The sequence below is a fragment of the Chelonia mydas genome, chromosome 3, assembly GCF_015237465.2.
Source record: "Chelonia mydas isolate rCheMyd1 chromosome 3, rCheMyd1.pri.v2, whole genome shotgun sequence".
Lineage (NCBI taxonomy): Eukaryota > Metazoa > Chordata > Testudines > Cheloniidae > Chelonia > Chelonia mydas.
Window position 1 is genome coordinate 28702371 of NC_057851.1, and position 25633 is coordinate 28728003.

Consider the following 25633-nt stretch of genomic DNA (forward strand, 5'->3'; position numbering starts at 1 on the left):
TTACTGCTGTTCAGACAGCCATGGAGATTTGGTTAATCCAACCTTATTGATTAACAGATTATTGATCTGTTGTCCGAGACAAGTTAATTGTGATCTTCCGAGGAAAGAGCTAATCTGGGTAAAACGAATGGCATGGTTAATGATGCCAGTGTACATCTCCAGTTGCCATGTTTGTTGTGGTTGCCAACTTTGATCACAGTCTGACCTTATTCTTATGACTTTAAAAGATAGTGCTGCAAATTTCTAAACTGCAAAGGATATACATAAAGCCAGTTAATAGAGCAGATTAAACAAAATGAGGAAACCCTGCTAAATCTGCCCGACATTTTTCTTGATGAAGGAAATATTGCATCAGGGGCGTTTAAATGTTGTTGAATAAATTTGAATGTTATGGTGTGGAATACACTACTGCTATTTTAAGGCAACTATAGTTATTTGAAGAAAATACATTTTTAAAAAGGGAAATTACACTTTTCTAATTGGAGCAGAGTGTCTTGTCACCATAGACTTTGAGAGATCCTTATTGGTGTAATGCAGTCTTCTCATTAAGAACAAATTATATGTATTTCATTATCAAATGTTGCCTAAAAAATTCTTTTGAACTGCATCCACTGCCGTATCTATTGTGACTTTTTTTCTCCCATTTCACATATTAGTAATGATGGAACAAAAAAGAAAATGGATTATTAAAAGTTCCACTCTGCTGGAGTTAGTGACCTCCCTTACATCCCAAGCTTCCCATTGATTCTCCACTTTTCCCCCTGGAGAGAGGACCTTCATGTTGACCTTTTTTCCACAGAGCTAGCACGCCTACTAAAATAATAGGCTCAGCACAGTGGCTGTGACTGTATGCATCAAGATTGAGAGGGATTCGTATCAGCAGTGGAAAAAGTGAGGGGTGTTAAAAAAAAAAAAAAAATCAATACATGCTTTTTGGGAGGAGGAAGCATGAATTTGAAAGTACATTGATAGTCTAGCAAAACTAAGTTCAAATCTCACACACTGAGTATTTAAATTTTTTAAATGTTTCCAATTACCAGCTCACAACAGTGTGCTTTTCCTCGAATGAAAGTATGTGAAATGCGCACAGGCATCTTAATTACATGAACAGGTCAAAATGGGATTTAACATAATTGCCCAGTGAGCTAATAAATTCAAGATCCAGCTGAGTGTAAAAGATTTGTTTGATTTCTAGCATTATTAGGTAAGTTCAAAACTATCCATCATGTTTGGCTTTTAATATATAATCAGCTCAATTTGTCACATTTTGAAGCAATTAAACTAGAAGCCTCTAAATTGTTGACTTAGATTAAATTACCTAGATTGTAACAATAGTGCTGTCAAAGAGTATACAGGATTATTTCTGTTTGTACTACAAGCAGTAGGTTTGACTGTGCTCTCGAGATGATGTCTAAGCATATTTGGCTTCAGTGTTGTTTATTTACTCTCATACTGCAGTAGAGCAGCAGATGTGAGGAGCTGGCTGTGCTTTTATCTTTTGAGTGTATGTATAAATTCAGAACTCTTCTTAACATGCCTACAGGTTTTAGGTCCTGCCCCAAGATGGTGCTCATTCTTGGACAACTTGACAGAAGAACTGGAGGAGAATCCGGAGAGCACAGTTTATGATGATTACAAATTTGTTACCAGAAAAGACCTTGAAAATTTAGGTAAAATTTAAGAGGCCTCCCCCCCACCGTTTCTTTTTGTGTATGTGTGTGTGTTTCTTGTCCTCTTTTCCTTGTTCAGTTTTAAAGCACTCACATTGCTGCATGTTGCAGGTCTGAAGTTTGGGTGTGCTGTATAGCAATAAAAGGACTGTTGGAAAGTTACTCAAAGTAGTTCTTCCTAACTCTTGCCACTGTTTCTAACATGCCAGTCCTGATTGCCCTAATAGGTGGTAATCTTTGTCAATTTAATTAGAACCTTTGCTCACAGCCTGTCTCCTGAGGAGAAGGTTGATGTACAGTGATTTAGTATGTCTGAGGAAGTGCTTTGAGGTTCTTTTAGCCCAGCGTTTCTCAGATGGCGGCATGCAGCCACCCCTGCGGCCAGGAAGAGCGGTGATGCGGGGGAGAGGCAAAGCATCGTCCCTTCCCAGCTCCTTCCCTGTTCCTCCTGGATGCGCAACCCTGCCCAGGTGGTGCACAATGTTGCAGGAGCACGATGAGTTCTCTACTTGGGGGGGCACAATGAGACTTAGGGCATGTTTACACTTACCTCAGGAGTGATCGATCCAGTGGGGGTCGATTTATCGCATCTAGTGAAGATGCAATAAATCGACTGCCAAGCGCTCTCCCGTCGACTCCGGTACTCCACCGAAGCGAGACTCGAAGGCGGAGTCAACGGGAGAGCGTCAGCAGTAGACTTACCGCAGTGAAGACACCACGGTAAGTAGCTCTAAGTACGCCAACTTCAGCTACGCTATTTTTGTAGCAGAAGTTGCGTAATTTAGACAAACTTAGCTACCCTCCTTCCCTCCCCCACAGTGTAGACCAGGCCTCAGGCTTCAGCCCTGAGGTGCTTGGGAGGCAGGTTCCAGTGGCGGGACTTAGGGAGCCTCGCTGCGTGGACCAGGGCTCCAGGCATGGGGCTTTAGGTGCCAATACCCGTCTCCAGCTGCAGGGTTCCAGGCGCTGACCGCCAACTCTGGCCATGCATCCCCAGCCTTCGGCCATGGAGCTTCAGTTCAGGCTCCAACCCCTGGCCACGCGGCGGCAGGCTCCAATCCCCATCTCCGGCCATGCGGCGTCAGCCCAGTGCCCCGACCCCTGATCCTGGCAGCAGCTGCTGGCTCTGGGCACCAATCCCCGGCCACGTGCTCCGACCCCCAGTCCTGGCCGCTGACCCTGGGTGCTGACCTGTAGTGCCAGCTGCGTGGCAGCAGGCATCGCTCTGGGCACCAATCCCCGGCCCTGGGTGTGCGACGATCCCCGGTCCCAGGTGCGCAGCAATGGGTGCTGGCTTTCGCCTTGTGGCGGTGGGCACTGACCCCCACATCCGACCACGCGGCCTCAGGCTCTGGCCACGTGGTGGCGGGCACTGGCACTTTGCTCCAATGCCCTGCCTCTGCCATGCAGCTCCTGCTCTGGCCACAGTCACTGACTCCCAGCTGCGCAGCAGCAGGTGCCTATCCCCAGTTCCAGTCGCGCAGCTGCAGGGCTCACCACCCACCCTCCTCTCTCTCATCCATGCCCTCTCCCCCATCACCCCTGGACCCCACTGTCTTCCTGGCCCTGCATCCACCCCTCCATCATCCCAGACCTCCGCTGCCTTCCCCAGCCCACATCCATCCCACCTTGTCCCCCACTGCCTCTGTCTCTGACTCTCAACCCGCCCCCAATCCAGGGTTTAATTTGTCCTGAGACTTGCTGAGAAAAGTGATATTAACAAACATACAAATATCACTTTTCACTGTAATATTTTTATTATTGAGTCTGCAAAAAATCCCCTACATAAATAAATTACAGTGATGTGAATGTGTATATGTGCTATGGATTTTTTTTTCCTGAAGTTAATCAAGTATTTTAGGAAAAAGCGTCAGTGCTGCCACCAGCTAGAGTTGGTGGCCACTCTGTGAGGCCGCCAAAAAATTTGTTGCGAGAACCCCTTAGCCACACAATGAGAAACACAGGAAAGGAAGAGAAGTTGTTTCTACTTTTAAATACTTATGAGATGCTCAGATACTGTGGTGCTGAGGCCATAGTAAGTACCTTGATAAAGGAATCCACTTGCAAATGGTATCCTCAGTAAGGAGTATATTTTGGACTTTTATACAATGAAATTCATACAGATGTCAATGGAAACTTATTTTTATGGGCTTTTTTATGTATACACCACCCATAACGCTTTATCTTCATAACATCACTGGGAGATAGGCAGGTATTATCCCTCCTCCCTCCTCCCCCCCCCCCCTTTTTTTTTAACAGATGGGGAACTGAGGCACAAACTAATGTCTGGTCTACACTGGAAACTTAGGTCGACATAGCTACAATGCTCAGGGTTGTGAAAAATCCCCAGTCCTGAATCCTGTAGCTATGCCAACCTAATCCCTGGAGTACACACAGCTAGGGTATAGAAGAATGCTTCCAGTGACATACCTGCTATTGCTAGAGGAGGTAGAGTTCCTACAGCTATGGTAAAAACCCCTTCTATCACTGTAGTCTCTGTCTACACTACAGGGTTACAGTCTCATAGCCACAGTGCCATAGCTACGCTGCTATAGCGCTTGTAGTGTAGACATGATCTTAGCAACTTGACCAGCATAATACAAAAAGTTTGTGGTAGGCCCAGGAATAGAATCAGATCTCTAAGACTGTATCTACCCTACAGAGCTTACAGTGGCACAGCTGTACCCATGTAGCTGCGCCACTGTCAGATCTCCCACTTAGCCGTTCTATGCCGACGAGAGAGAGCTGTCCTGTCGACATAATTAAACCACCCCCAGTGAGTAGCGACAGCTATGTTGCACTGTGCACACTTCCACTTACGCTAGCAAAATGTATGTCACTGAGGATTGTTGTTTTTTCCACACCCCTGAGCAACATAAGTTTTGCCAACATAAGTGGTAGTGTAGACATGGCCTAAGACCTAGTCCAGTGTCTTAACCAAAAGACCATTCTTCTGTGAACTTGGAGAGGGTTCAGAATGTCCCTTCTGAGCAACTAAGCTGCAGTTTGGGATTTTCATTAACCTGCAGAAGCTAAACCAAATTCACCTAGGATTGACAAACCAGGTTTATTGGAGCATCTTGCACCTAGAACTTACAGGTATTACTGTTTTGTACCATTAGATGTCAATTGATGTAGCGTCTTTCGGAGCTATACATCTGTATAAGTTTAAGTCCCTTCTATGACTAGTAGCAATCAAGTTTATAAAATTTAGTTTCATGTTTTACAATGATAGCATTGTTTTTTGAACTCAGTCACTTTTTCCTCTTGAAGATGATGCCTGTGTCTTGTTTTTAAAAACAAAATTAGTTTGGGAGATAAGAGAGAAACTCAGTGTAAATCTCTTATTTTTGAAATTGTCTTTCAGCCAAGATTTATTAATTTCTGGAACTATTGGATCTGTAGGTAATGTTTGCTTTAAAGAAAAGTTCTCCTTTTTCTCAACTATACAGAGTTGCCTGAAGATAAATACTCTCACAGTCTTCTCCCATTTGGAGATTTTCATTCTTTCTTTAGGTTAGGGCCTAGGGTAACAGTTTTATGAACTGCTGTGGTATCTATATCCGTGCTGTATTTATATCTTTCAGCATACCTATTCTTCAAAGGTAGTGACCCAAGGCAAAAACTCTTAATTAAAACATCAGTATGCCACACCAAAACCTGTAATTCAAATGTGTATATCAAACACGTACATACCTTCAGAAAGCTCTCTGCTCACAAATAATGCTTCTTGGTAAACTATCCATAGATTGTGGGCTAGTGGGCATCTTTAAAAAGTGTGCAGTAAACATTTACTGCAGCGAAAAGAAAAGACTATTTCTGTTGTGGAGCTGCTCAAATTCTTTGCTAGCTTAATATAATGGTTTGTGGTGCTACAGTCTCGATAGAATGGACATGAATATGGGTAATTTTGGTACTTTCAAATCAGTACCGTTGTTTTGCTTTAGTCAAGTATTCAGTCAGCTTAATTGGGAGAATTTCCTATATCCTACTCTCCTTTGAAGTCCTCTGATAACATTATGCTGTTTTGTTTTTGTTTTGTTCCACTTCTTCCCCCACCCCCCCAAACACCCTCAGGCCTTGCCCATCTCATTGGATCACCACTGCTCAGAGCATATATGCATGGCTTTTTCATGGACATACGACTGTATCACAAGGTAAATAAGGTTAATTCATTAAGGCTGATCCTTATTTTGGTACATTTTTGCCATTATGTGTACTGTATATTTACTAATTTATATATTTACTCCTTCATTATTTGTTTCCTTTCTTTAATGCCTTCTATTTGTGTTTAAAAGGTGAAAATGATGGTCAATCCATTTGCCTACGAGGAATATAGAAAAGAGAAAATTAGACAGAAGATAGAAGAAACACGTGCACAAAGAGTTCAACTAAAGGTAGAATCCTATTTATGATGATTAAACTTTTAGAGAAAATTGTTCATATGGGATAGTGTAAAATAACTACACCACAGAGCTGTAACTGGATTAGGAGTTTATGGTGTTTCGCCTCATACATGAGTTTGTTGATGTTACCAGAGCCATGAAATCAAATTGCAGCCTCAATCTATATACCATGTATATGGAACCCAATTTGATGAAAAGAAACCTGAGATGAAGCAGTAGAAGAAAATGGACACTTTAGTCTTGTCATGCTTCAAAACTTCCACAGACTACTCAAGGCATAAAGCTTGCACTTTTTTTCTACTTCTACATGTAAAACTGGAGGTTTACCAAATGACTCAGATCCTTAAAATGCAGTTATGCCCTGAAAAGTGACTGTTGAAAATGGTATCATGGGCTTCCATGTTTGTTTATCAAGGCTTTACAGATCAAATCTGCTCAGCATACAAGTAGGAAAAAAAAAAATTCCCCCCCTAACTATCTGTCCTGATATCTTATCCCTGCCAAGGCCAAAGATGCTTCAGCATTTCAGTACAACCCTACCAATTCCTTTGGACTAGTGATCAGAGAGAATATACAGCTTCTGCAGCTTTCTAGGTGCTGTGTTAACACTACTTTTGCCCTGTGGTTATGGCAGATGAATGACCTCTTCTGAAACCATGATATGGCTTCGCAGTCAACAATTAGAAGGTGAATGCGTGGTATGCCATTTGCCAGAAGACTCAGTACTGCTTTGGGGACCTTGACCTTTCTTATTAACTTGACAGGGAATAGTCCCGTGACTGTTTCTGTGCTTAGGTCTTAGGAAGCTGTTAGGTTAAACATTTTTTATAATAATGCCTGTAACTGTATTGGATGGGTAAACCCAGTTTTTCATTAATTTGGGTTGAACTTTGTGATCACAGTGAGGAAAAAAGTAGAGATGGTAGAGATTATTTTTGTCCTTGGAACTAAATTCATGATTGTCAAATATGTAGTGTAGCCAAAATTTCTTGGGCACGAAAGAATAATATACTGATGAGTTCTACATTTCCTTTTTTCATTAGAAACTTCCAAAGGTTAATAAAGACTTGGCGCTCAAGCTGATTGAAGAGGAAGAGGAACAGCAGCCTACTAGAAAAAAGAAACAAAAGGTAAGACTTTATGTAGGAGGTATCCAAAACCCTACAGAAGCACCAGGATAATAAATTGTTCTGTGTGTTCATTATTATAAACGGTTAGGCAGATTCGTAGGTCAGTGTTCCTTTGTTTTTTAGATGATCATACACTGAATCTTCTAAATAGGTGGCTTTCCAGTGGAATTCATCAGTGCTAGGGAATCAGGAATACAGTGCGATAACATCTGGCCAATTGTATAACAAACCTATAATGGGGAAGCACTTGCTATGGAGATGAGGTGGGATGGAGAATCCAAAAACACTCTAATTTTTGATTAGTAGAGTATCCAAAAAAATAAACCTACCTACCTACTTCTCTCTCTCTCTCGCCTACAATGTGCGAGGCATTGTCCATATTATAGGATGTGACAGTTCTTGTCCCAAAGAGCGAACAGTGTAAATATTGTACTTTGTTCACTCTGATGCAACAGTAACTCTTGTACAATTGATACTGAAAGTGCCATATCTATTTTAGATTCAGGCAGGTCTGAACAAATGTTTAGTATCTGGTGGAAGAGAAAAATAGCATATTGCAAACCAATGGTGGAGCTGTGTAACACCTTTTGATGGCTCTTTCCAACATGGGCCATATAAAATCTGCCCTGACACCCTCCTGGTATGCAGCAGAGACTCCCTTTACTTTATAGAGATGAGAAGGGTGACTGAGCTGCAACAGAAGAGCATTGGCATTCATATAGTTAGCAGAGAAAACATACGGTTCATGTGGTGTCTGGTCTGGTGAGAGTTTCTGGCTGGCAAGTGGGATAGTAGGAAGAGAGAAAGGGGTGAAGAGGTAGATGATGGTGATGGAGTCTTCACTGCAAACTTTCTGAGCCTCTATCAAAAGTCTCAGCTTTTATTTTCATAGTATATTTGTTTGGAGATATATATTATACACTGTGCATTAAAGTAGAAATAAAATGCCATATAAAAATACAGGTTCTGAATATTTCCCTGAAACAATATTAAGGATTTTACCAAGGACAGGTGATTTAGTTTTTGTTTGTTCTGCTGTTTATTTTTAGATTAGACCATTAGCCAGACATTTGTAGATACTAAGCTTCTCTAATTTAAACCTATCCCCTTTTATGTTTTTTCCTTTCTAAGCAGCTGTGAAAACAAATAGTTGGACCAGAGAGAGCCCTCCTGGTAGTAATTTTGCAGCTGCATGAGACAAAAGGGTGGTTTTTTTAATTAAAGGAAAAAAGTCTTGAGGAAATCTTTAATATGAAGCCTGTTAATATTAGTTGAAATTATAAATTCCTTATTCCTGATCCCGGGTCCAGTAAAGTCAGTGGCAAAACTACCATTGGCTCCAGTGTTGCAGCATTAGGCCCTTTAATGAGACAGACAAAATTGTCTCTTTCCTTGCTATGTTTGGGATTGGTTGGTGGGGGGGGAGGAGGGAGAAAGTATGCAGGATGCATACAACCCTTGGCCGGGGGGGGGGGAGTCGTAAATATATTTGATACTAAAGCAGTCTTATAAAGTATGAATGGAAATGCACCTCTGAGGAATAGCGTTTCATATGTGATGGAACCATCCTGGTCAAGCAGTTTTCTCCATCTGTAAACATGGCTGACTAGCTAACGGATGCAGAGGAATGTCCAAGTTCACACATATTCAACACATTGTCGATGCTAGAGTTGGTTTCATGGAAACATTTTTTTTGTGTCAAACGGTTTCATTAGGACACAGAGGACTCTTAGATCTAGAAAAGGAGATATCCTGTCTCAGTACTAAGTACCTGTCCTTAATGATTTCAAAAATAAAAATAGACTATTTTTTTAACTATTTTGTCATCTCAGCAGTAGTAGTGCATAATGACATGTCATAACATAATGTAAAAATGAAGAAAAAACATAAAATAAATTCTAAAATAAATATTTGAAATCCCCAAATGAAATTATCGGACCAAAAAGAAGTTTCAAATTTTAAAAGTGAGAATTTCCCATGACCTGGAAAGTTGGAGTTTTGACCAGCTCTAATAGACACTTACCTTGAAATATAAAACATTGGACCTGAGGTTCCTATAGTTTGAATAGCAGAGTATATATTGTTAACAGATGTGTCAGAATAGTTTTTGTGATTTATATGAAAATAGTAAAACCATACTATAGATAAATTGAATAGATCTTGATGTAAATGATCTGGGAGAACCAAGCAATCAATACTTTATATCCAGTTGTCTTTTCTTGCTTAATTAAACCTGAGTAGTAATTGAATGAGCTTTACATTTTAAATCATTGTACTAGCATTTGTGTTTCAAAATTTTGTAACTAACTCTTGTTTTTCTTCTCCATTGTAGAATCTGCCTAACATTCTCACTGATGATCGGTTCAAAGTCATGTTTGAGAACCCAGATTTCCAGGTGGATGAGAAGAGTGAAGAATTTAGGCTGCTTAATCCACTCGTTTCTAAAATAAGTGAGAAAAGAAAGAAGAAACTAAAGATTTTAGAACAGCAAGAAGCACAAGAGCAGGTAAAACTTTTTCCTTCTAGGTTAGGATTACTTCTAGTTCTTTATTTTTTATTATAAGCATTCAGGCTTTTCTTTTATGGACCTTAGAAAGGTGAAGAAAACAGTGGAAAATTATCAATCTGTCTATAAATGAGTGTGATTAAGATTTATATATATAACTTAATATTAAATTAATATTAATGTCTAAATATACTAATTTATTGTTCTATCTATCACATAGTGTGTCTGTGGATATCTATCACATAGTGTGTCTGTGGATGTAATTAGCGTTTACTCTGCATGCTGTATTTGGTTAATGTATTAGAATTCTAGTTTTCTTCAAATTGGACATATGTAGAGATTGTCACGTACTCTAATTGGGCAAATAGTTTTTAAAAGAATCAGTTAATGGTTCCTTAGAGTAACTATTTTTGTCTGCAGGAAGAGGAGGAAGAGCCAGAAGGGAAACCAAGTGATGCAGAAAGTTCTGAGACTTCAGATGATGAGAAAGGCTGGGTTGAAGAGGTCAGGAAACAGCGCAAACTTCTACGCCAAGAGGAAAAAGTAAAACGGCAGGAAAGGTTCAAGGAGGGTCAGCAAACAACGCTGAAACCCCAATTCCTTGAGCTTAAAACAGGGGAGGAATTCAGAAGCTTCAAGGACTCTGCCAAAAAGCAAAAGTTAATGAAGTAAGACTAACACTTCAGTTTAATGACATTTGGTTGGCTTGTTCGCGACTGTCTTTTTGTTATGGGGACCCAGGTTATTTTATTTAGCAGGCACAATGGTCCTGGAAGCAGTTTCTACAGCCAGACTTTTGTAATGAGGGGGCATAATTTGAAGTGACACTCATTTCATCTCTTATTCCCTTGTTATGTGAATGTGGTATGTGTATTCCCTGTGCCTTACTTTAAGGGAAAAGAGTAAGGATTGGACACTTTGAACTAGACTGGGAGGCCCTTACCCCACACTGGTGAGAAGTTTCTCATACAGATAGTCCCATTGATGTTAGTGGGACTACTCCATGTGAGTATCAGTTCACCAGTGTGAATAAAGGGGCTTACAATTTCACCCTGTGTGATCTCTCCCCGTTAGAAAACATAGAATGCCCCATGATTTCTCCGTGTTTGCAAAGTAAACCTCTCTTTGCTGGGCAGGGGCAGTAAAAATATGTTTTGACCTAGATAGGTCCAAAATGTCTGGATTCTATAAAAAATAATCTATTTTAGTTGTCAGAGTTCTAGTCTCCAGGCTTTCTCCTTGCAGTGCTAAAAGCCATGGTTAAATATTTTGTCTGAGTTTCATATTTTGTTTGTATGTAGTGTTGTTCTAGCCTTGTTGGTTCCAGAATATTAGAGAGACCAGGTGGGAGAGGCAGTATCTTCTGTTGGAACAACCTCTGTTAGTGAGACGAGCTTTTGAGCTGATACAGAGCTCTTCTTCAGGTCTGGGGAAAGTACTGAGAGTGTCACAGCTAAACACAAGTTGGAACAAGTTGTTTAGCATAGTAGTCCCCAAATTGTGTGTTGCACTCCCCTAGGGGACTTGGAGGAATATTTGGTGGGGGAGGCGGGTGGGGCCCAGGGCAGCCCCCAGTGGGGGGCAGGGAAGCACACATTTTAAGGGATCATTCAAGGCGGAGTGGCCAGTTGACACTTTTCTAGTCATAGGGGTGAAAGGAGACATTAAAAATCATGGACTGAATAGAGACACTGGATTTATGGCTTATTACAACTATCTATAACCCACTAAGCTGCCTCCTTGTTTTTTTTCCCTCCTTCCTTGCCCCATGACAGGAGACGTGTTAAATACAATTTTGTTTGTATCCTTTAACTCAGCTGTTAGCTAAAGCAGTAAGATTCTGTATCTAGAGCATTTCTGTCCTTTAGAGATGACAGAAAGTGTCCTGATTTTCCAGGTGTTTAGTGCCACACATTCTCATTGACCTCACTTAAATATCCGCAGCATTTCAAAAAATCAGACTTTTATTACAATTTTATTAATTGGAGAGCTGTGCTGAAACTAATTAAAAAGCCTTGAAAGACAGCAGCTGCTGAGATAGATATGTCACAGCATGCCAAGTGCTCAGCATAGCTCTGACTAGAATGAATGCTATAACAAGAGGGCGATTATACATGCCAAAACATTTCCCACACAAATAGTGAACAAATGCATCCATCCTAATGTCTGATGATCATTTTGCTACTGTTCAGATTGGGCAGATTTGTCAAGGTACCATTTTGTCACTCAGCTGCATGTTGATGGGCATTTTAGAAATAGTTAGGTAACACAGTGATGTGCATTGAAAGGAAACACTGAACCCAAAACCTCTAGGACCCGTTTTTTTTTTTTTTTTTTTTTTTTTGAAACTATAAAATTGGTTCTGTAATATCAACCTTTGGGTTCTACTATAAGCACTATAGAAATCCCTAAGGTAGAAAACAATACAAGAAACAATTTTCTTATGGAGTGCTATCTAAAACAAACACACAGCATCATAAAAACTCTGCAGTTCATATGCATATGTGGGGTTCTTTGCTCGTAAATGTTATCAACATGTGCGAAGAGGCAAGTGCTCAAAAATCTTTGCACTTGGAGGCGAGGTTAAAGAACCCTGGGAAGAGACCAACAATCTACATGTTCTGTCTGTAAAGTGACATACACATCTTGGGCACCATATTATAAATTCTAATTGAGATTAGTACTTTAACCTTTGTTTGTTCTGCAGGTTTGCTCGCATTTTCCCTGCTCACTTTTTATTAGCAAATTTTACACACAGCAGGTTTGTGTTCATATCTTTATTCAGCGTACATGTTCTGGATCCTTCAACTCCTTATCTAGAATCTTCTTCAGCTTACATATTAAGTTTTCAGTTTACTTGCTCCTGGCTGTTTTCCTTCTTTTCATTCCAGGGGATGGGGCTGCTTTTGTGCCCTTTTGAGTTTTTCAGAGGCATACCGATTGTAGTGTAAGGTCACTGGGTGCTCTGTCAGAGGGGAGTGGATTGTGTGCATCTTTGTTTTGCTACTTCAGCCAATGATCTGAAAAGGAGAACAAATTGTGATCAGGTGGCATGTGCTCTGATTTCCATTGCAACAGGGGCAGAAATGGAAGCATGTTTCACTGTTGCCAACCTACTGTTTTGTAAGTGCACGCAATGACCTCTGATTAAGGTGTTCTGTCCCACTGAAGGAAACTTTCAGATGCTTCCTTGATCTTAAATGAAATGACTGAGGAGCAATCACAAACCGATGGGAACCTTAACTGTAAGCAAGCAGACTGAAAGATTCAGTTAACAAGCTAAAGTCAGCTCTAGATAAGACTTAAAAGTTCAGAAGAAATTAGTACAGTGCAACACAGCAGGAAAGAAATTACTGTGGAAATTAAGTAGCGTAAAGAATCTTCTGTGTGGATGGGTGGTTGGGTGTGTGTCTGTGTGCATGTGGGTATATTTGTTTTCTGTTGTAGAGGAGAAAATTGACGGCAAGTACTGTAGATCTCTTCATGGGATAAAGGAGTACCAGTGATGACAAACTGAGTAGACTTTAAAAACGCTGCCGTTTGGAAAAAGTGCCTGTTGTACTACCCGTGGGCATGACGTTTTACAAACTTAAAACAAGACATGATTCCACCATGTGGGGCTTAGGCAAAACACAAATAAGACATAGTGACGTGATAGCAAATGAAATGAAGAAGAAATAGGATAATTAAACAAGTGAAGTGAACTAAAGTGCACATCGCATCCTTTTCCTTTTTCAGTGAACTGCTGTTGTCATGTCACGTGAAATTCTTTCTCCGCGGGAAAAAAATGTTTAAATTACGAGTTCTGTGAAGAGTGATCCCATTTACACTCAGTCAAGAAGCATTCAAATTGCACATGGGGTACTCCCCAAACTCTTCCAAAACCTTAAATTCTCAGCTGCTGTCAGTTTATAATACCATATAGCTGATCTGATGCAAAGCACGATTTGTCCTGGTCTGTGCTTATCATAAAGGCACAATCGTCATAGTGTCAGCTAGCTTTATTATTTAGAACCATGTTTGAACATGGTAGAATTTTGTAAAGAAGACTAGCCCTAAAGAGAAGTCTACTGGCCCTATAGCATGATAAATGCTCAGCACTTTTATCCTGACTCCTTGAGCAATGTACTGAAAATTGGAAAGATTGTAGTGGCATGTACCATCTGGTGATTCTGGCATGTTTGTCTTTGATTTGATTTAACCAATTTAAAGAATGATGGTCTGTGACCAACATAATTAAGTACCTTAATGCTTCCACTACCCACTTAATGGCAAAGCGTTCTTTTTTCTATAGTTGTATAATGTTCCTGGGGAAACAGTTTATGACTTATATAAAACTGGGTGTTTCTTTGTCAAGTTCCTGACTCAGCGCTGCTCCAAGCCCAACTTCTGAAGAATTAGTGTATACTTAAAAATTTCTTCATAAATTCAAGGATTCTCAGGACAGGAGCATTCTGAAGCATATTCTTAAATGCAGCAAAGTCCTTAAGAGTAGTCTCTAATGTCATTTACGTAGCAAGCAGACTGAGCTCAGAACCAGTACTCCATCCTCATTCTACTTTGACTTGTCAGTCATGTTTGACACTGTTGACCATGTTCTTCTTGAAATTCTTCTTTGGTTCCATGACACACTCTCCTGCTTCACATCCTACCGCTCATCACTCCTTCAGAGGATTCTCCTTATCCCCACTCCAACTTTTTGTGGGGATTTCACAGGACTCTGTTTGTGGTCCCCTTCTCTTCTCCCTCTACACCTTATCTCTGGGTACTTTATTTGCAAACAAATTCAAATACCATCTCTGTGCTGACAACTTCACAGATCTATCTGTCTACTCCAGGCATGTCTCCTGTCCAAATTAAAATCTTGGCCAGTCTTTCTGACATTTCCTCATAGATGTCCAGCCATTAGCTCAATTTCAACATGGCTAAAACAGCTCTTAATTTTCCCCTTTCCTTTCCCTCCAAAACTAATCAAAGCAAAACAACCAAAACCCTCCCTGCTACTGCCTTTATTGGTCACACTGGACAACACCAACATCCTGCCTGTCACTCAGACCCACAACCTGGGTGTCATCTTCAATTCAGCCTGCGCGTGAGAACATAGACCTCTCTCTATGTCCAAATCTTTCAGACTCTTTCTGTGTAATATCTCTTAAGATACAACCTTTCATATCTGTCTCCTATAGCTAAGACTCTCGTCCAGACTATCATCATATCATGTCTTGATTACAGCGACATCCTTTTCTCTGGTCTTGACAAATGCAGTCGTGCCCTGCTCATATCCATTGAGAATGCTGCTGCAAAGACCATTTTCCTACCACAGTGCTTTGACCATGTTTTCCAATCTCTTTGCATCAAATATAAGCTGCTTGTCTTCACTTTCAAGCCCTTCCCAATCTATTGCAACCCTATCTTTCATTCTCTGTCAACATGTCAGTGACAGCCTCCATCATCCACTTATTAAAATTTCAGATAAACCCCTTTGTGTCTTCTCACATATTGCACCTCCTTAAAACTCCTCTGCTCTGATGCCTGCAAAAACTCCACAACTATTAAGCCGCTGGTGTGCTGAGATCAGGCTATTATGCTGACCATTGTTTCCTTGTGCTCCCCTGTCTGTCTGTATCCATCTGTTGACTCCTGTCTTACACTTTGTTTCTGCCCCAAAGAGCTTACGATCTGTCATCTTTTTCTGTCTTTGTACAAAGCCTAGCAGGAGTCCTTGGCTGGGACTCCTACGTGCTATGGTAATACAGATAATAAATAATAATTGAACAGCACTCTTAGTGTACCCGTTGGGCCATGTTTTTGGAGGAGATAAAAAGTATGTTTCCTTCCCCTTCGCTATGTATGGAGTAGTTGTATGTCACAACATAGATGTTTAAGCAATATTTTTGTGAGTGCATACCACACAGATACATATATGCACCACCTTATTTATAGAATAAAGCTATTATCCCACAGCATTTTCCTACTATCTCCCCCACATTAATTTTCCTCTGACTGAAGCACCATCCAAGCAGTCATGCTAAAGAATTGCTGGGTAGTAGCCACATTTCTCTCATTCACTTTCAAAGGGGAGAAAAGTGAACTTCAGTTTAAAGTAGAAATCCCGCTACACTGTCAGTGACTGATCTCCTGCCATAGTTAGCTCTGAGGCTTAGCTTGTCTTCTCAAATAGCACAGATGGAACAAGTTTTTACAAGTTCTCACTGAAAAATATACTGGAGAAAAACCAGAGTCAAAATAGCTAGTCATGGGGGGAAAGCAATTCTCGACAGTAATTTTGTATAGTTCATATGAAAAAGCCTTTCATATACATAAATTATTTTTTAACCAACGTCCTGCAAACTCCCCTGGCTCCATACTGAGGGCCCAGTCTTTCAGCTGCTTGTCTGTCTGTTTTTTCCCTTCATAAAAGTAATCTGTGAAATATATACATCAGTACCTTGCTGATAATTTGCACAAAAAAGGCAGTCTCTCTCCCCATCTCAACAAAGATCTAATAGTGAGATCGTGGATTTCTAAGACTTCATTACAGTTATGAATGAATGAAGTATACTTCATTTATAATGAATGCTATTTAAAAGTAAACTACAATTGTCAGACTAAATGATGCATATTGCATAATAAAGTTTAATCTTCCTTATTGATTGGTCATTTAGGCCCTGTCCTATTTGCAGTTAGTATTACAGTACTGTACTACATAGGGCCGCAGTCATGGATCAAGGCTGCATTGTGCTAGGGACTGTGCAAACACATAACAGACACGGTCCCTGCCCCAAAGAGTTTAGACTCTGTTTCAATGGGGGAAGGGGTCTGTCCACATAGAGCTCCTTATGGAATCAGGGTCTGTCTTGCTAATTCAGAAAAATTCGGTCATTCACAAAGGTCTTCCATTCATTAGTGCAGAATCATGAGGTTTGACTCTATTTTTAAATTTTTAAATCTAAACCTATGATAGGTATAGAATATTTTCTCCTGATATAGAAGTAGGATGAAACTTTTAGAATCACTTACATTGAGCTGCCATACTGCCAGTGTTATTTTAATCAGCTCAGGTAGCTGCTACAAATAGGGGAGTCAGAAATGCCTATTATAATGGGGGGGGAAATCAAAATAAATGTTAGTAGAAGTAGAAGGTAGAAAGTATTTTTGGCTTTAGAAACTAAGGTTGCTAAGCTAAATGGGTGCATTTTGCTTTAAAATGCGTGTCTTACATTTCATTTAAGATCAAGACACTAGAATGTCTACTGCAACTGAATTACTTGGCACCTGCAGATATTCCATAGAAAACTGTTGTCATAGCACATGTTGGTTCAGTGGGAATGGCATGGACTAATTGGGTCTGGTTTGTATCTGAACTAAGGCCTGAATTTAAAAATTAAAAAAATCTGTCAGAAGTTGAAAAGCGGCTGTACAATGAGCAATGCTTGAAGGGAATAACTGAAACTTGCTTTTCATTTGTGTTGGCTGCATGTATGTTGCTTAATAATGGGGTGCAGAATGACAGAAGTACAACCCAATTGCAATTTTTTTGCACGTTATAGGATTTGACTGTTTGCTATTGTAAAGACTGATAATACAATGTGATGGTGACAAGAATAGAAACAGGCTTTTCTTTAATTGTTCTCTGCAGAAAAACTCTTGGAGATCGTTTGAAGCTTGAAGAAAAGCTTGGCACACTCAGTGTATCTGATACCACAGTAGGCAGCAAACAGATGACATTCAAATTAAAAAAGGTGAGTTAAAAAATATCTTCTGTAAATAAGATAATGCACAGGATGATAAAATTGTCATCTGAAAAAACAGGGAGCCCAAATCCATCCAAAACAGATGTGCTTCTTGGTTTCTTCATAAATTGACTGCACCTTTACTTTTTTGCACACCCGTGTGTGTGTGTGGGCAGCCCCACTAGACTCATATCGTGGTGGGAAACACTAGTTCCCTCTCTTAGTAGATCATCTGTAGCTATATCATCCAATGCTAGCACCTTGTCAATTCTCACAGTATTGGGTTTGATCAGTACTTGATTCATAGGCAAAAAATACCCAGGATGCTGAAAGAAGTGGTGATGATGTCCTGTAGGTGAGAGTCTTCCCTCTGAGTCGTTAGTGATGGGAGTGCCTCATATTGATAAAACAGAACTCCCAACGACTTTGATCACTGAAGTTCCATGGCACTATTGACAAGAATAAGAAATGTAGTTCCAATGTACTTGCCAAATTACAATTTGAGTGAGTAACTGCATTCTTCCCACCTAACTTTCCCAAGCAATTTCAGCTGGATGGTGTTTTCGTAATTTCTTTCCGGAAACAGTTGTGTAGTTTCTAAAAAGCTGTTTCACCCCCCAGGTGATTACATTTGGGGGGATGGGGAGGAGGCAAGGAGGAGGAAAATTGATTGCGTATGTGTTTACATATTCTGTAAACCACTTTGGGATCTCTGGGTGGAAAAGTGATGCACATGTAAAACATGGTTGGAGATGGTGAAAGATAAAGATTCATATTAGTTGATTCTTCAGCTGGTGAAATCTGTTTCAGTTAAAACTGGTCTTCCTCTGGGCAAGTTGTTCATCATCATCCATTTGTGTTCAGCACCTGTCAATTAACTCTCATCATGGAAGTAAAACTACAATAGTGTGGTCAGAATGTCTGAAGTAGTTATTAGAATGTGCCACTTTGGATAACTGGGACACAAAAGGTTAAGTAAACCAAAGTCACTGGAATTTCTTATTGTACTTCCTATCACCAGTTTTTCACACGCATTTCTCATCAACATTTCTCTGTATCCATTTTGGAATTTAAAATGTGTGGACTTTGGAATAAGTCACAGATTCCAGTGAAGCTCTGGAAAGGATCACCATTTCAGGAGCATTACCAGCAGGTGTAATTGATACAGTAACTCCTTACACCTAATTAAATGAGCGTTACAGGGCTTCCCATGTATACCCTCTTTATAGTAGCTTTAAATTAGAAAATGCTGAGACAGAATGCTTCCTACAGTTGATGATGGGGAACAAAAGAAAGATCAGCTTCCATAAAGATTTTTGGGGGAGGGGAAGATTTGGGAATAGTTGGAAATGCCATTCTGGATTTGATCCCAGCAGAATCAGTATGTTACTTTGTTACAATTCTGTTGCAAGTGACTTCATTTAAAAGTTCTTCTCAGTGTGGGTGCTTTATTGAATATACAAATGTACACAATTTATAATGGTAAGAAGGCCTAGTTAAAAGTAAATATGACACATAGTTCAGTGAATGTGGGCCCCCAGTCTCCTCTCTGTGAACTGGGGAGAAGAGAGATGAAGAAAAGTAAAATGGGATGGAAAATCCCCCCTTCCCTGAGCCAATCCCACTGTAGTCCATGGGAGCAGAAAAAAAGTAGGGCTGGAAAGGAGCCATGTCATATGATATGATCTTTTCAAAAGATGAAGAGAATGCAGTTGGCAAGCCTAGAGGGAGTTTAACACTGCTAGGACCATCATTAACTCCTGCCTTTCATTGTCCCATCTCCAAGGTTTAGACGCAGATATGATGTCTTTTTGGAAGAGGGCAGAAAAGTAATGCATAGCCTTCATAAGAACAGCTATACTGGGTCAGACCAACGGTTCATGTAGCCCAGTATTCTGTCTTCCAACAGCGGCCAATGCCACATGCTTCAGAGGTAATGAAGAGAACAGGGAACTATTGAGTGATCATCCCCTGTTGTCCATTTTCAGGTTCTGGCAATTAAAGGCTTAGGACACCCAGAGCATGGGGTTACATCCCTGACTATCTTGACTAATAGCCATTGATGGACCTATCCTCCATGAACTTCGTTAATTCTTTTTTGAACCCATTTATACTTTTGGCCTGCACAACACCCGTTGGCAATGAGTTCGACAGGTTGACTATGCATTGCGTGAATTAGTACTTCCTTTTGTTTTTTGTTTTGTTTTGTTTTCAGTCTGCTGCCTATTAATTTTATTGGTTGACCCTTGGTCCTTGTGTTATGTGATGGGGTAAATAACACTTCCTTATTCACTTTCTCCACATCATTCGTGATTTTATAACCTCTATCATAGCCCCACTTAGTCATCTCTTTTCCAAGCTGAACACTCCCAATCCTTTTAATTTCTCCTCAGATGGAAGTTGTTCTGTCCCTCTAATAATTTTTGTTGCCCTTCTCTGTGCCTTTTCCAATTCTAATATATCTTTTTTGAGATGTGGCAACCAGAACTGCATGCAGTATTCAAGGTGTGGGCATACCATGGATTTATTGAGTGTCATGATATTTTCTGTCTTCTTATCTATCCTCCATGGGTTTGTATTTTTAGTTCTTGAGGATCAATGTAGTTTGGAGGTTGAACAGGTTTTGGTACCTGAGTGGCTCTGTGGTATCTGCTTCCCTCCAAATCCCAACTTCCCCCCCACAGGAATTGATCAGTGTTAACGTTGCAAAGTTTATCTCCTGGTATTTCCTAGATGGTCTGTCTTTTTCCACTGTTTTTACTGAGGGGTCCACAATATTGTCCAGTGCCTTTCAATTCCAGTTGTTTGCAGTGCTGTTGTAGCTGTGTTGTCCCAGGATATTGGAGAGAGAGGGGAGACACACAGTAGTTGAGATAATATCTTTTATTGAATCAACTTACACAGGGTTTTCTTCAGCTCTGGCCTTCTAATGTCCTTCATAACAAGTGACATTTGATTTAATCAGTAAAGTAGCATTTCTAATGTGCTGGATAAAGATGTGAAAGGGACTGTGTGGAAGCAAAGTCTGGTCATCAAAAGAGAAAAGCATGATTCAAGTCAGTTCCATATTAGCAAGCTAATGCTTAAATCAATGCAACTTTATTTTCTAAAGAGTACTTTAGAATGCATTCTGGACAATGGTAGGAAACCCCTTTTTATGCTATCACATAGCAAGTTTGATATCTGTTTATAGGGTAAGAACAGCTGATAAATTTAAAAGTCCAAAAAGCCATAACTTTTGGCAGTATAGTAAGTGTTGCAAAGAAATACTGTGTGGAGATTTAAGGTACTTAGGAGAGTTTCTTGAACCAAGAAATGTGTTAACAAGGGTTTTATGGGGTATTCAGATGCTCTCCAGGAAAAAATATTTAAAATGCAAGAACAGTCATTGCAAGTTATTTAAAAACAATTATAATTTGTTTTAGGAGAGCTAGCACATGTTATAAAGACGTCTGTTAAATTAGTCAAAATAGAGGTAGCTGAACAGTTAAAGCGAGGGGAATCTCAGGGTATGTTGACACTGCAGTTAAAAACCAGTGGCTGGCCCATGCCAGTTGACTTGGGCTCAGTTTAAGGGGCTGTTTAATTGCAGTGTGGATGTTTGGGCTCAGGCTGTTGCCCAAGCTCTGGGACCCTCCCACCTCGCAGGGTCCTAGAGCCCGGCTCCCGCCAAAGCCCGAATGTCTACACTGCAATTAAACAGCCCCTTAGCCTGATCCCTGTAGCCCGAATCAGCTGCCACGAGCCAGCCACTGGTTTTTAATTGCAGTGTAGACATACCCTTAGTAACTTTTTTTTTTTTTTTTTTAAGGAAAATCTTTTTGGATTAAATTGATCAGTTAATAATACTCATCCCATGCTTTGTGTGCCTTTCAACAATCAAATTGTATTACTTTTTTTTGCTTTTAGTGTAAAATGTTGCTAATGTACCAAAATGCTGAGTGGTGTAGTAAGTTCTTGGTACGCTCATAAAAATATCTATGAAACTAAAGATACATAACTGGAAGGAATAAACTTCTGAATTAACTGGTTCATATACATTCAAAAAAGTGCTAAAAAGCAAAATGGCATGTATTGATTTAATGAATATAGAAACTAGTTCTTTCTGCATCTCCAATAATTGGCTCTTCGCTGTAGCAGACAAAGGTCTACTGGCTAGAAGCCAAATGTAGACAAATTCAGACTAGAAATAGGGCACACATATTTAACCATTGGAACCACTTACCAAGGGTCATGGTGGATTCTCCGTCACTGGTAATTTTAAAATCAAGATTAGATCTTTTTCTAAAAGATATGCTCCAGTTCAAAACAGGAATTATTTCGGGTAAAGCCTCTGGCCTGTGTTATAAAGGAGGTCAGACTAAATGATCACAGTGTGGTCCCTGCTGACGTTATCTATGAGTCTGAGTATGACACAGGTTGATTAATACAATAATATTAATACAGTGGTTAGTATAGTGTCCCTCCTGTATTGCATTGCATTCCTGACAGAATCTGAATAAAAATAATTCAAGCTTCTTGATCTGTTTTCCATGTTATTTATGGTTTGACAGATATAAATAATCTTATCGCATCTAAAGTATACTAGCCATTTTACAGCACACAGGAAAGATACTTCAGTGCTTTGAACAGCTTCCAGTCAAAGGCCCTGATTTTGCAGTGTGAGCCCAGTGGGCAGATTCCTGCTCTCAGGTGGATCATAAGGCTCCAATCATATTAATCAGATTGCAGAAGCAGGGCATAAATATTCTGTATGCATAACTATTAGGTTTGCTTTGGTTTTATTTCCCTATTAATGTGATTTCTCTCCCCCCCCTTCTCTTTTGTGTATTTCCATGACTTATTGGTGGTGATATGTATTTTGTGCTCTAAAGGGAAAACATTTCATTTAACACTGTGAATTCACACTCTAGTGAATTTCCAGGATTGTAGTTTATTGCTAAAATACAAAACAGGTGAGGTGGTGCTCGTGCCTCTGCCTCCTTCCAATGTGGGTGGAAGAGAAATTGTCACCACCGTATAACCCATCCCTGTTCTGGCTTGCGTGAGTCTTTGGGGCATGGGGTTATGCAGTGCTCCCCCACTGGCCCATGGAGAATGTGCATGCTGGCCTCTCTGCGCATTACCACATTTTGCCAGTCAGTTCTTGGGCAGGCCCTACAAAAGTGCTGACTAGTGAAGCTCTACTATAGTTTCTTGTCTTATAAAGTAATACCTAGTTTTCTTTTCCTGAAGTTACAGATATGATTTGTAGAGAGGCAGTTTAATTTGCACTGGGTAACTACGTACCTGCCTTGTTCCTGTTTGTCCTGAAACATACAGTGTGCTTTTAAGGTTTTGTTGAGCTAGTATTTGTAGTCAATGATAAATGAGAAGGAGGAATAACATTATCAACAAAGCACAGAAACATGCCGTGTTGGTACAGAAATTTAATCAATTTTTATGTAAAAACATGCCTAGTAATGTAATCAATAGCAGAGCTATTGTGTAACATGATACAAGTTTAAAAATACAAAACAAAACAAAAACCTTTGTTTCCTGGGAGTTTCTCTTATTTGTCTTTTGAAATACTTGTGTGTAAAGTGTGTGATAGCCATCTTTAGCCAACAGAGGAACAAACTCTTGTGGGCTTGAACATGAGTAGGTGGAATAGAACACATGGAAGCCTGCAATGAACTGTAAACCGTGTGTCTCCATTCTGAAGTAGAGGTGAGGTCAGGAAAGCACAAAGTAAAAATCTTATGTATGTTTGGAATGTAAATAATTTTGAGTTCAAACTAGAGAGGCAGAAGATTTGGAGAACAAAAGGACTTAAGATTTTTTTTTAACCATTACATTAAACTGTGTGCCTCTAAAATACACCGCATTTTAAAGCTGCAGTGCTAGAACCTAAAGATATCGTGCTGAACAAACTGCTATAACATCACCTTAATGGTAATATTTTTACCATTAGAATTCTCTGCTGGAAACATAGCTTTTTATGCTCAAATAACATGATGAATGCATGTATAAGAACCTTAGTTTTACACAAATTCATGCAATGTAGATAAAATAAAAAACATCATTTCTGTGGTACCTGAGTGCTTGACAGTTTAATGGGGAAAGTTTTTGTAACCTGTAAATATTACACACAAATTATCTTGTTCCTTTTCGTGTTTATGTCTAGAACTGTGCAGTTTTTACTACATATAGCTCAGGAACTGTCCTGACTTTGTTAATGTTGTACCATTTTTGCGGGCCAGTTGGAATTCTAACTCGTCTGTTTTGTAAATATTCCAGTCAGGGCAGCAGAAGAAACAGCAGGAAGCTGAGAAGCAACATCATCAGGAGAGGAAAAATATCAGGCGTTCAGCAAGCCACCTCAAGAGTAAACGTGGTAGAAGAGGGCCATTTTAATTACGTCTTAAAGAAACTGGTTTACTTTCGCTTGCTACCTGGAAGGTGGGACTTTACAGCACAGACATACTCCTTTTTGTATCTAAAAGGTGGACACAAGAAAACTAGAACCTGTTAAACTGTATGTGAGCTAATGAGAAGTTCACAAAATGCTTGGAGGATTTGGAGAAGACACCATGAGGATACTGTTACAAACTCAAAGTCTTGATTTTGACTTGTGCATGGAGCAGCAGTGACTGGTTATTGTGTAATCCTGGCTGTGATTTATATGAAAGTCCTGTCTGTGCAAACAGGACGTTATCTGTCTCTTTAATTTGAGAAACAGTGATTTTTTTTTTTTTAGCATCATGAAATGTTCACTGTTTAAATGTGGATTGAAAAGTTTTAGGCTGCTAAGACCTGAGATCAAGGGTTAAGTCATTTTTCCCTATAATAGCTGACATTATAAACACACAAAATATGAATCACCATAGCTTTGGGTATTGCTGTTGTCCTGATAGCAGATTAAATCACACACAACCCTGAGCATTGGCTTTGGTATGTACTGGTAATTAAGGCCATAATTCAGCAAAGTAGTTAAGTGCCTAAATGTCTGTAAGTTGAAGTCAATGAGACTAGTCGCATGTGTAAAGTTAGGCACATGATTAGTACCCTGATGAATCGAGGCTTAAATTAGGAAGTGACCAGTATGTTCAGTGCTGTGTGAACACGGGGCCTGATCATGCAAACCCTTCATTTATGCAAGCAGTCCTCACCCAGATGAATTAGTACCATTAACTTCAAATGTTGCAGGATTGGAATCATGTCAAGGAACATACTGTAAATGGGATGTCTATCAAATACTTTAAAGAGAACTTAGTTGTAACTTTAAATCCTACACTTTTCAACAGGGGTGAAATTAATTTCAGTGCAGAGAGGGCAAATACAAGGCTCTAGGCAATGGAATGAATTCTGCCTTAAGTGTTTTGAATCTTAAAATAATTTATTAATCATTTTAAAAAATCTGATACTACTTTGGCTAGTCCAAATAAATTGTGAACTTTCTGGATAGAGCCAGTTTTCAGAATCTCCTTAATTCAAAGCACTGAGCAGTGATCTTCAAACTTGGGACAATGAGATCATCTAGCCTGATTTCTAAATAACACAGACCATATAACTTCACCCAGTGACTCCTGTATTGATCCCAGTAATGTGTGTATGACTAAAGGATATAATCAAGAAAAACATCCAGTCTTGATTTGAAGACATCAAAAGATGGAGAAACCATAATTTCCCATTTTAGTTTTTTCCAGTGGTTAATCACCCTCCATTAAAAAGTTACGCTTTGTTTCTAATTTAATTTTATCTTTAACTTCCAACTCTTGGTTCTTTATATGCTTTTTTTTTTTTTTTTTTTGGTGGGCGGGGGAGGAGTGCAAGATTAAGTACCAGGTATTTTATGTCAAGTTGCCTTTCAGTCTTCTTTTTGATTGAGGTCCTTTAGTGTCTCTGTGACAGAGTGTATTAGGCCCAGAGGCCCTCGGCTGGAGGCCTCAGGGTCCTACCACACCCTGTCCCAGAAAGGAGCAGTAGAGAAGTCTTCCAGTCTGCCTAAAGGGGCTGTGGGGGATGCAGCTAATTGGAGAGAGGCTGCAGGTAAGCAGCCAATCAGGGCCCACCAAGGCCATATATAAAAGGAGCTGGTGTACAAGAGACAGTCAGTTGCTGCCTGGAGCTGGAGGCATGAGGACTGTGTTCCTGGCTGATTGCAGGAACGGCAGGACCACAAACAGTTCAGTTGCTGGCAAGATCT

General features: G+C 39.9%; 1 protein-coding gene across 3 annotated transcripts in view; it reads left to right on the plus strand.

The window, feature by feature from the left end:
- NOL10 (nucleolar protein 10) overlaps positions 1–25175 on the plus strand; it is a 93873-nt gene extending 68698 nt beyond the window's left edge. For all 3 annotated transcript variants that reach the window (XM_037894060.2, XM_037894061.2, XM_037894062.2), the window contains 8 exons: positions 1544–1670; positions 5748–5827; positions 5969–6067; positions 7120–7206; positions 9539–9712; positions 10133–10380; positions 17352–17454; positions 23725–25175. In XM_037894060.2, the coding sequence (XP_037749988.1) occupies positions 1544–1670; positions 5748–5827; positions 5969–6067; positions 7120–7206; positions 9539–9712; positions 10133–10380; positions 17352–17454; positions 23725–23841 (1035 nt within the window). In that variant the 3' untranslated portion in view covers positions 23842–25175. The remainder of the gene's footprint in view (positions 1–1543; positions 1671–5747; positions 5828–5968; positions 6068–7119; positions 7207–9538; positions 9713–10132; positions 10381–17351; positions 17455–23724) is intronic.
- Positions 25176–25633: the final 458 nt, after the last annotated feature.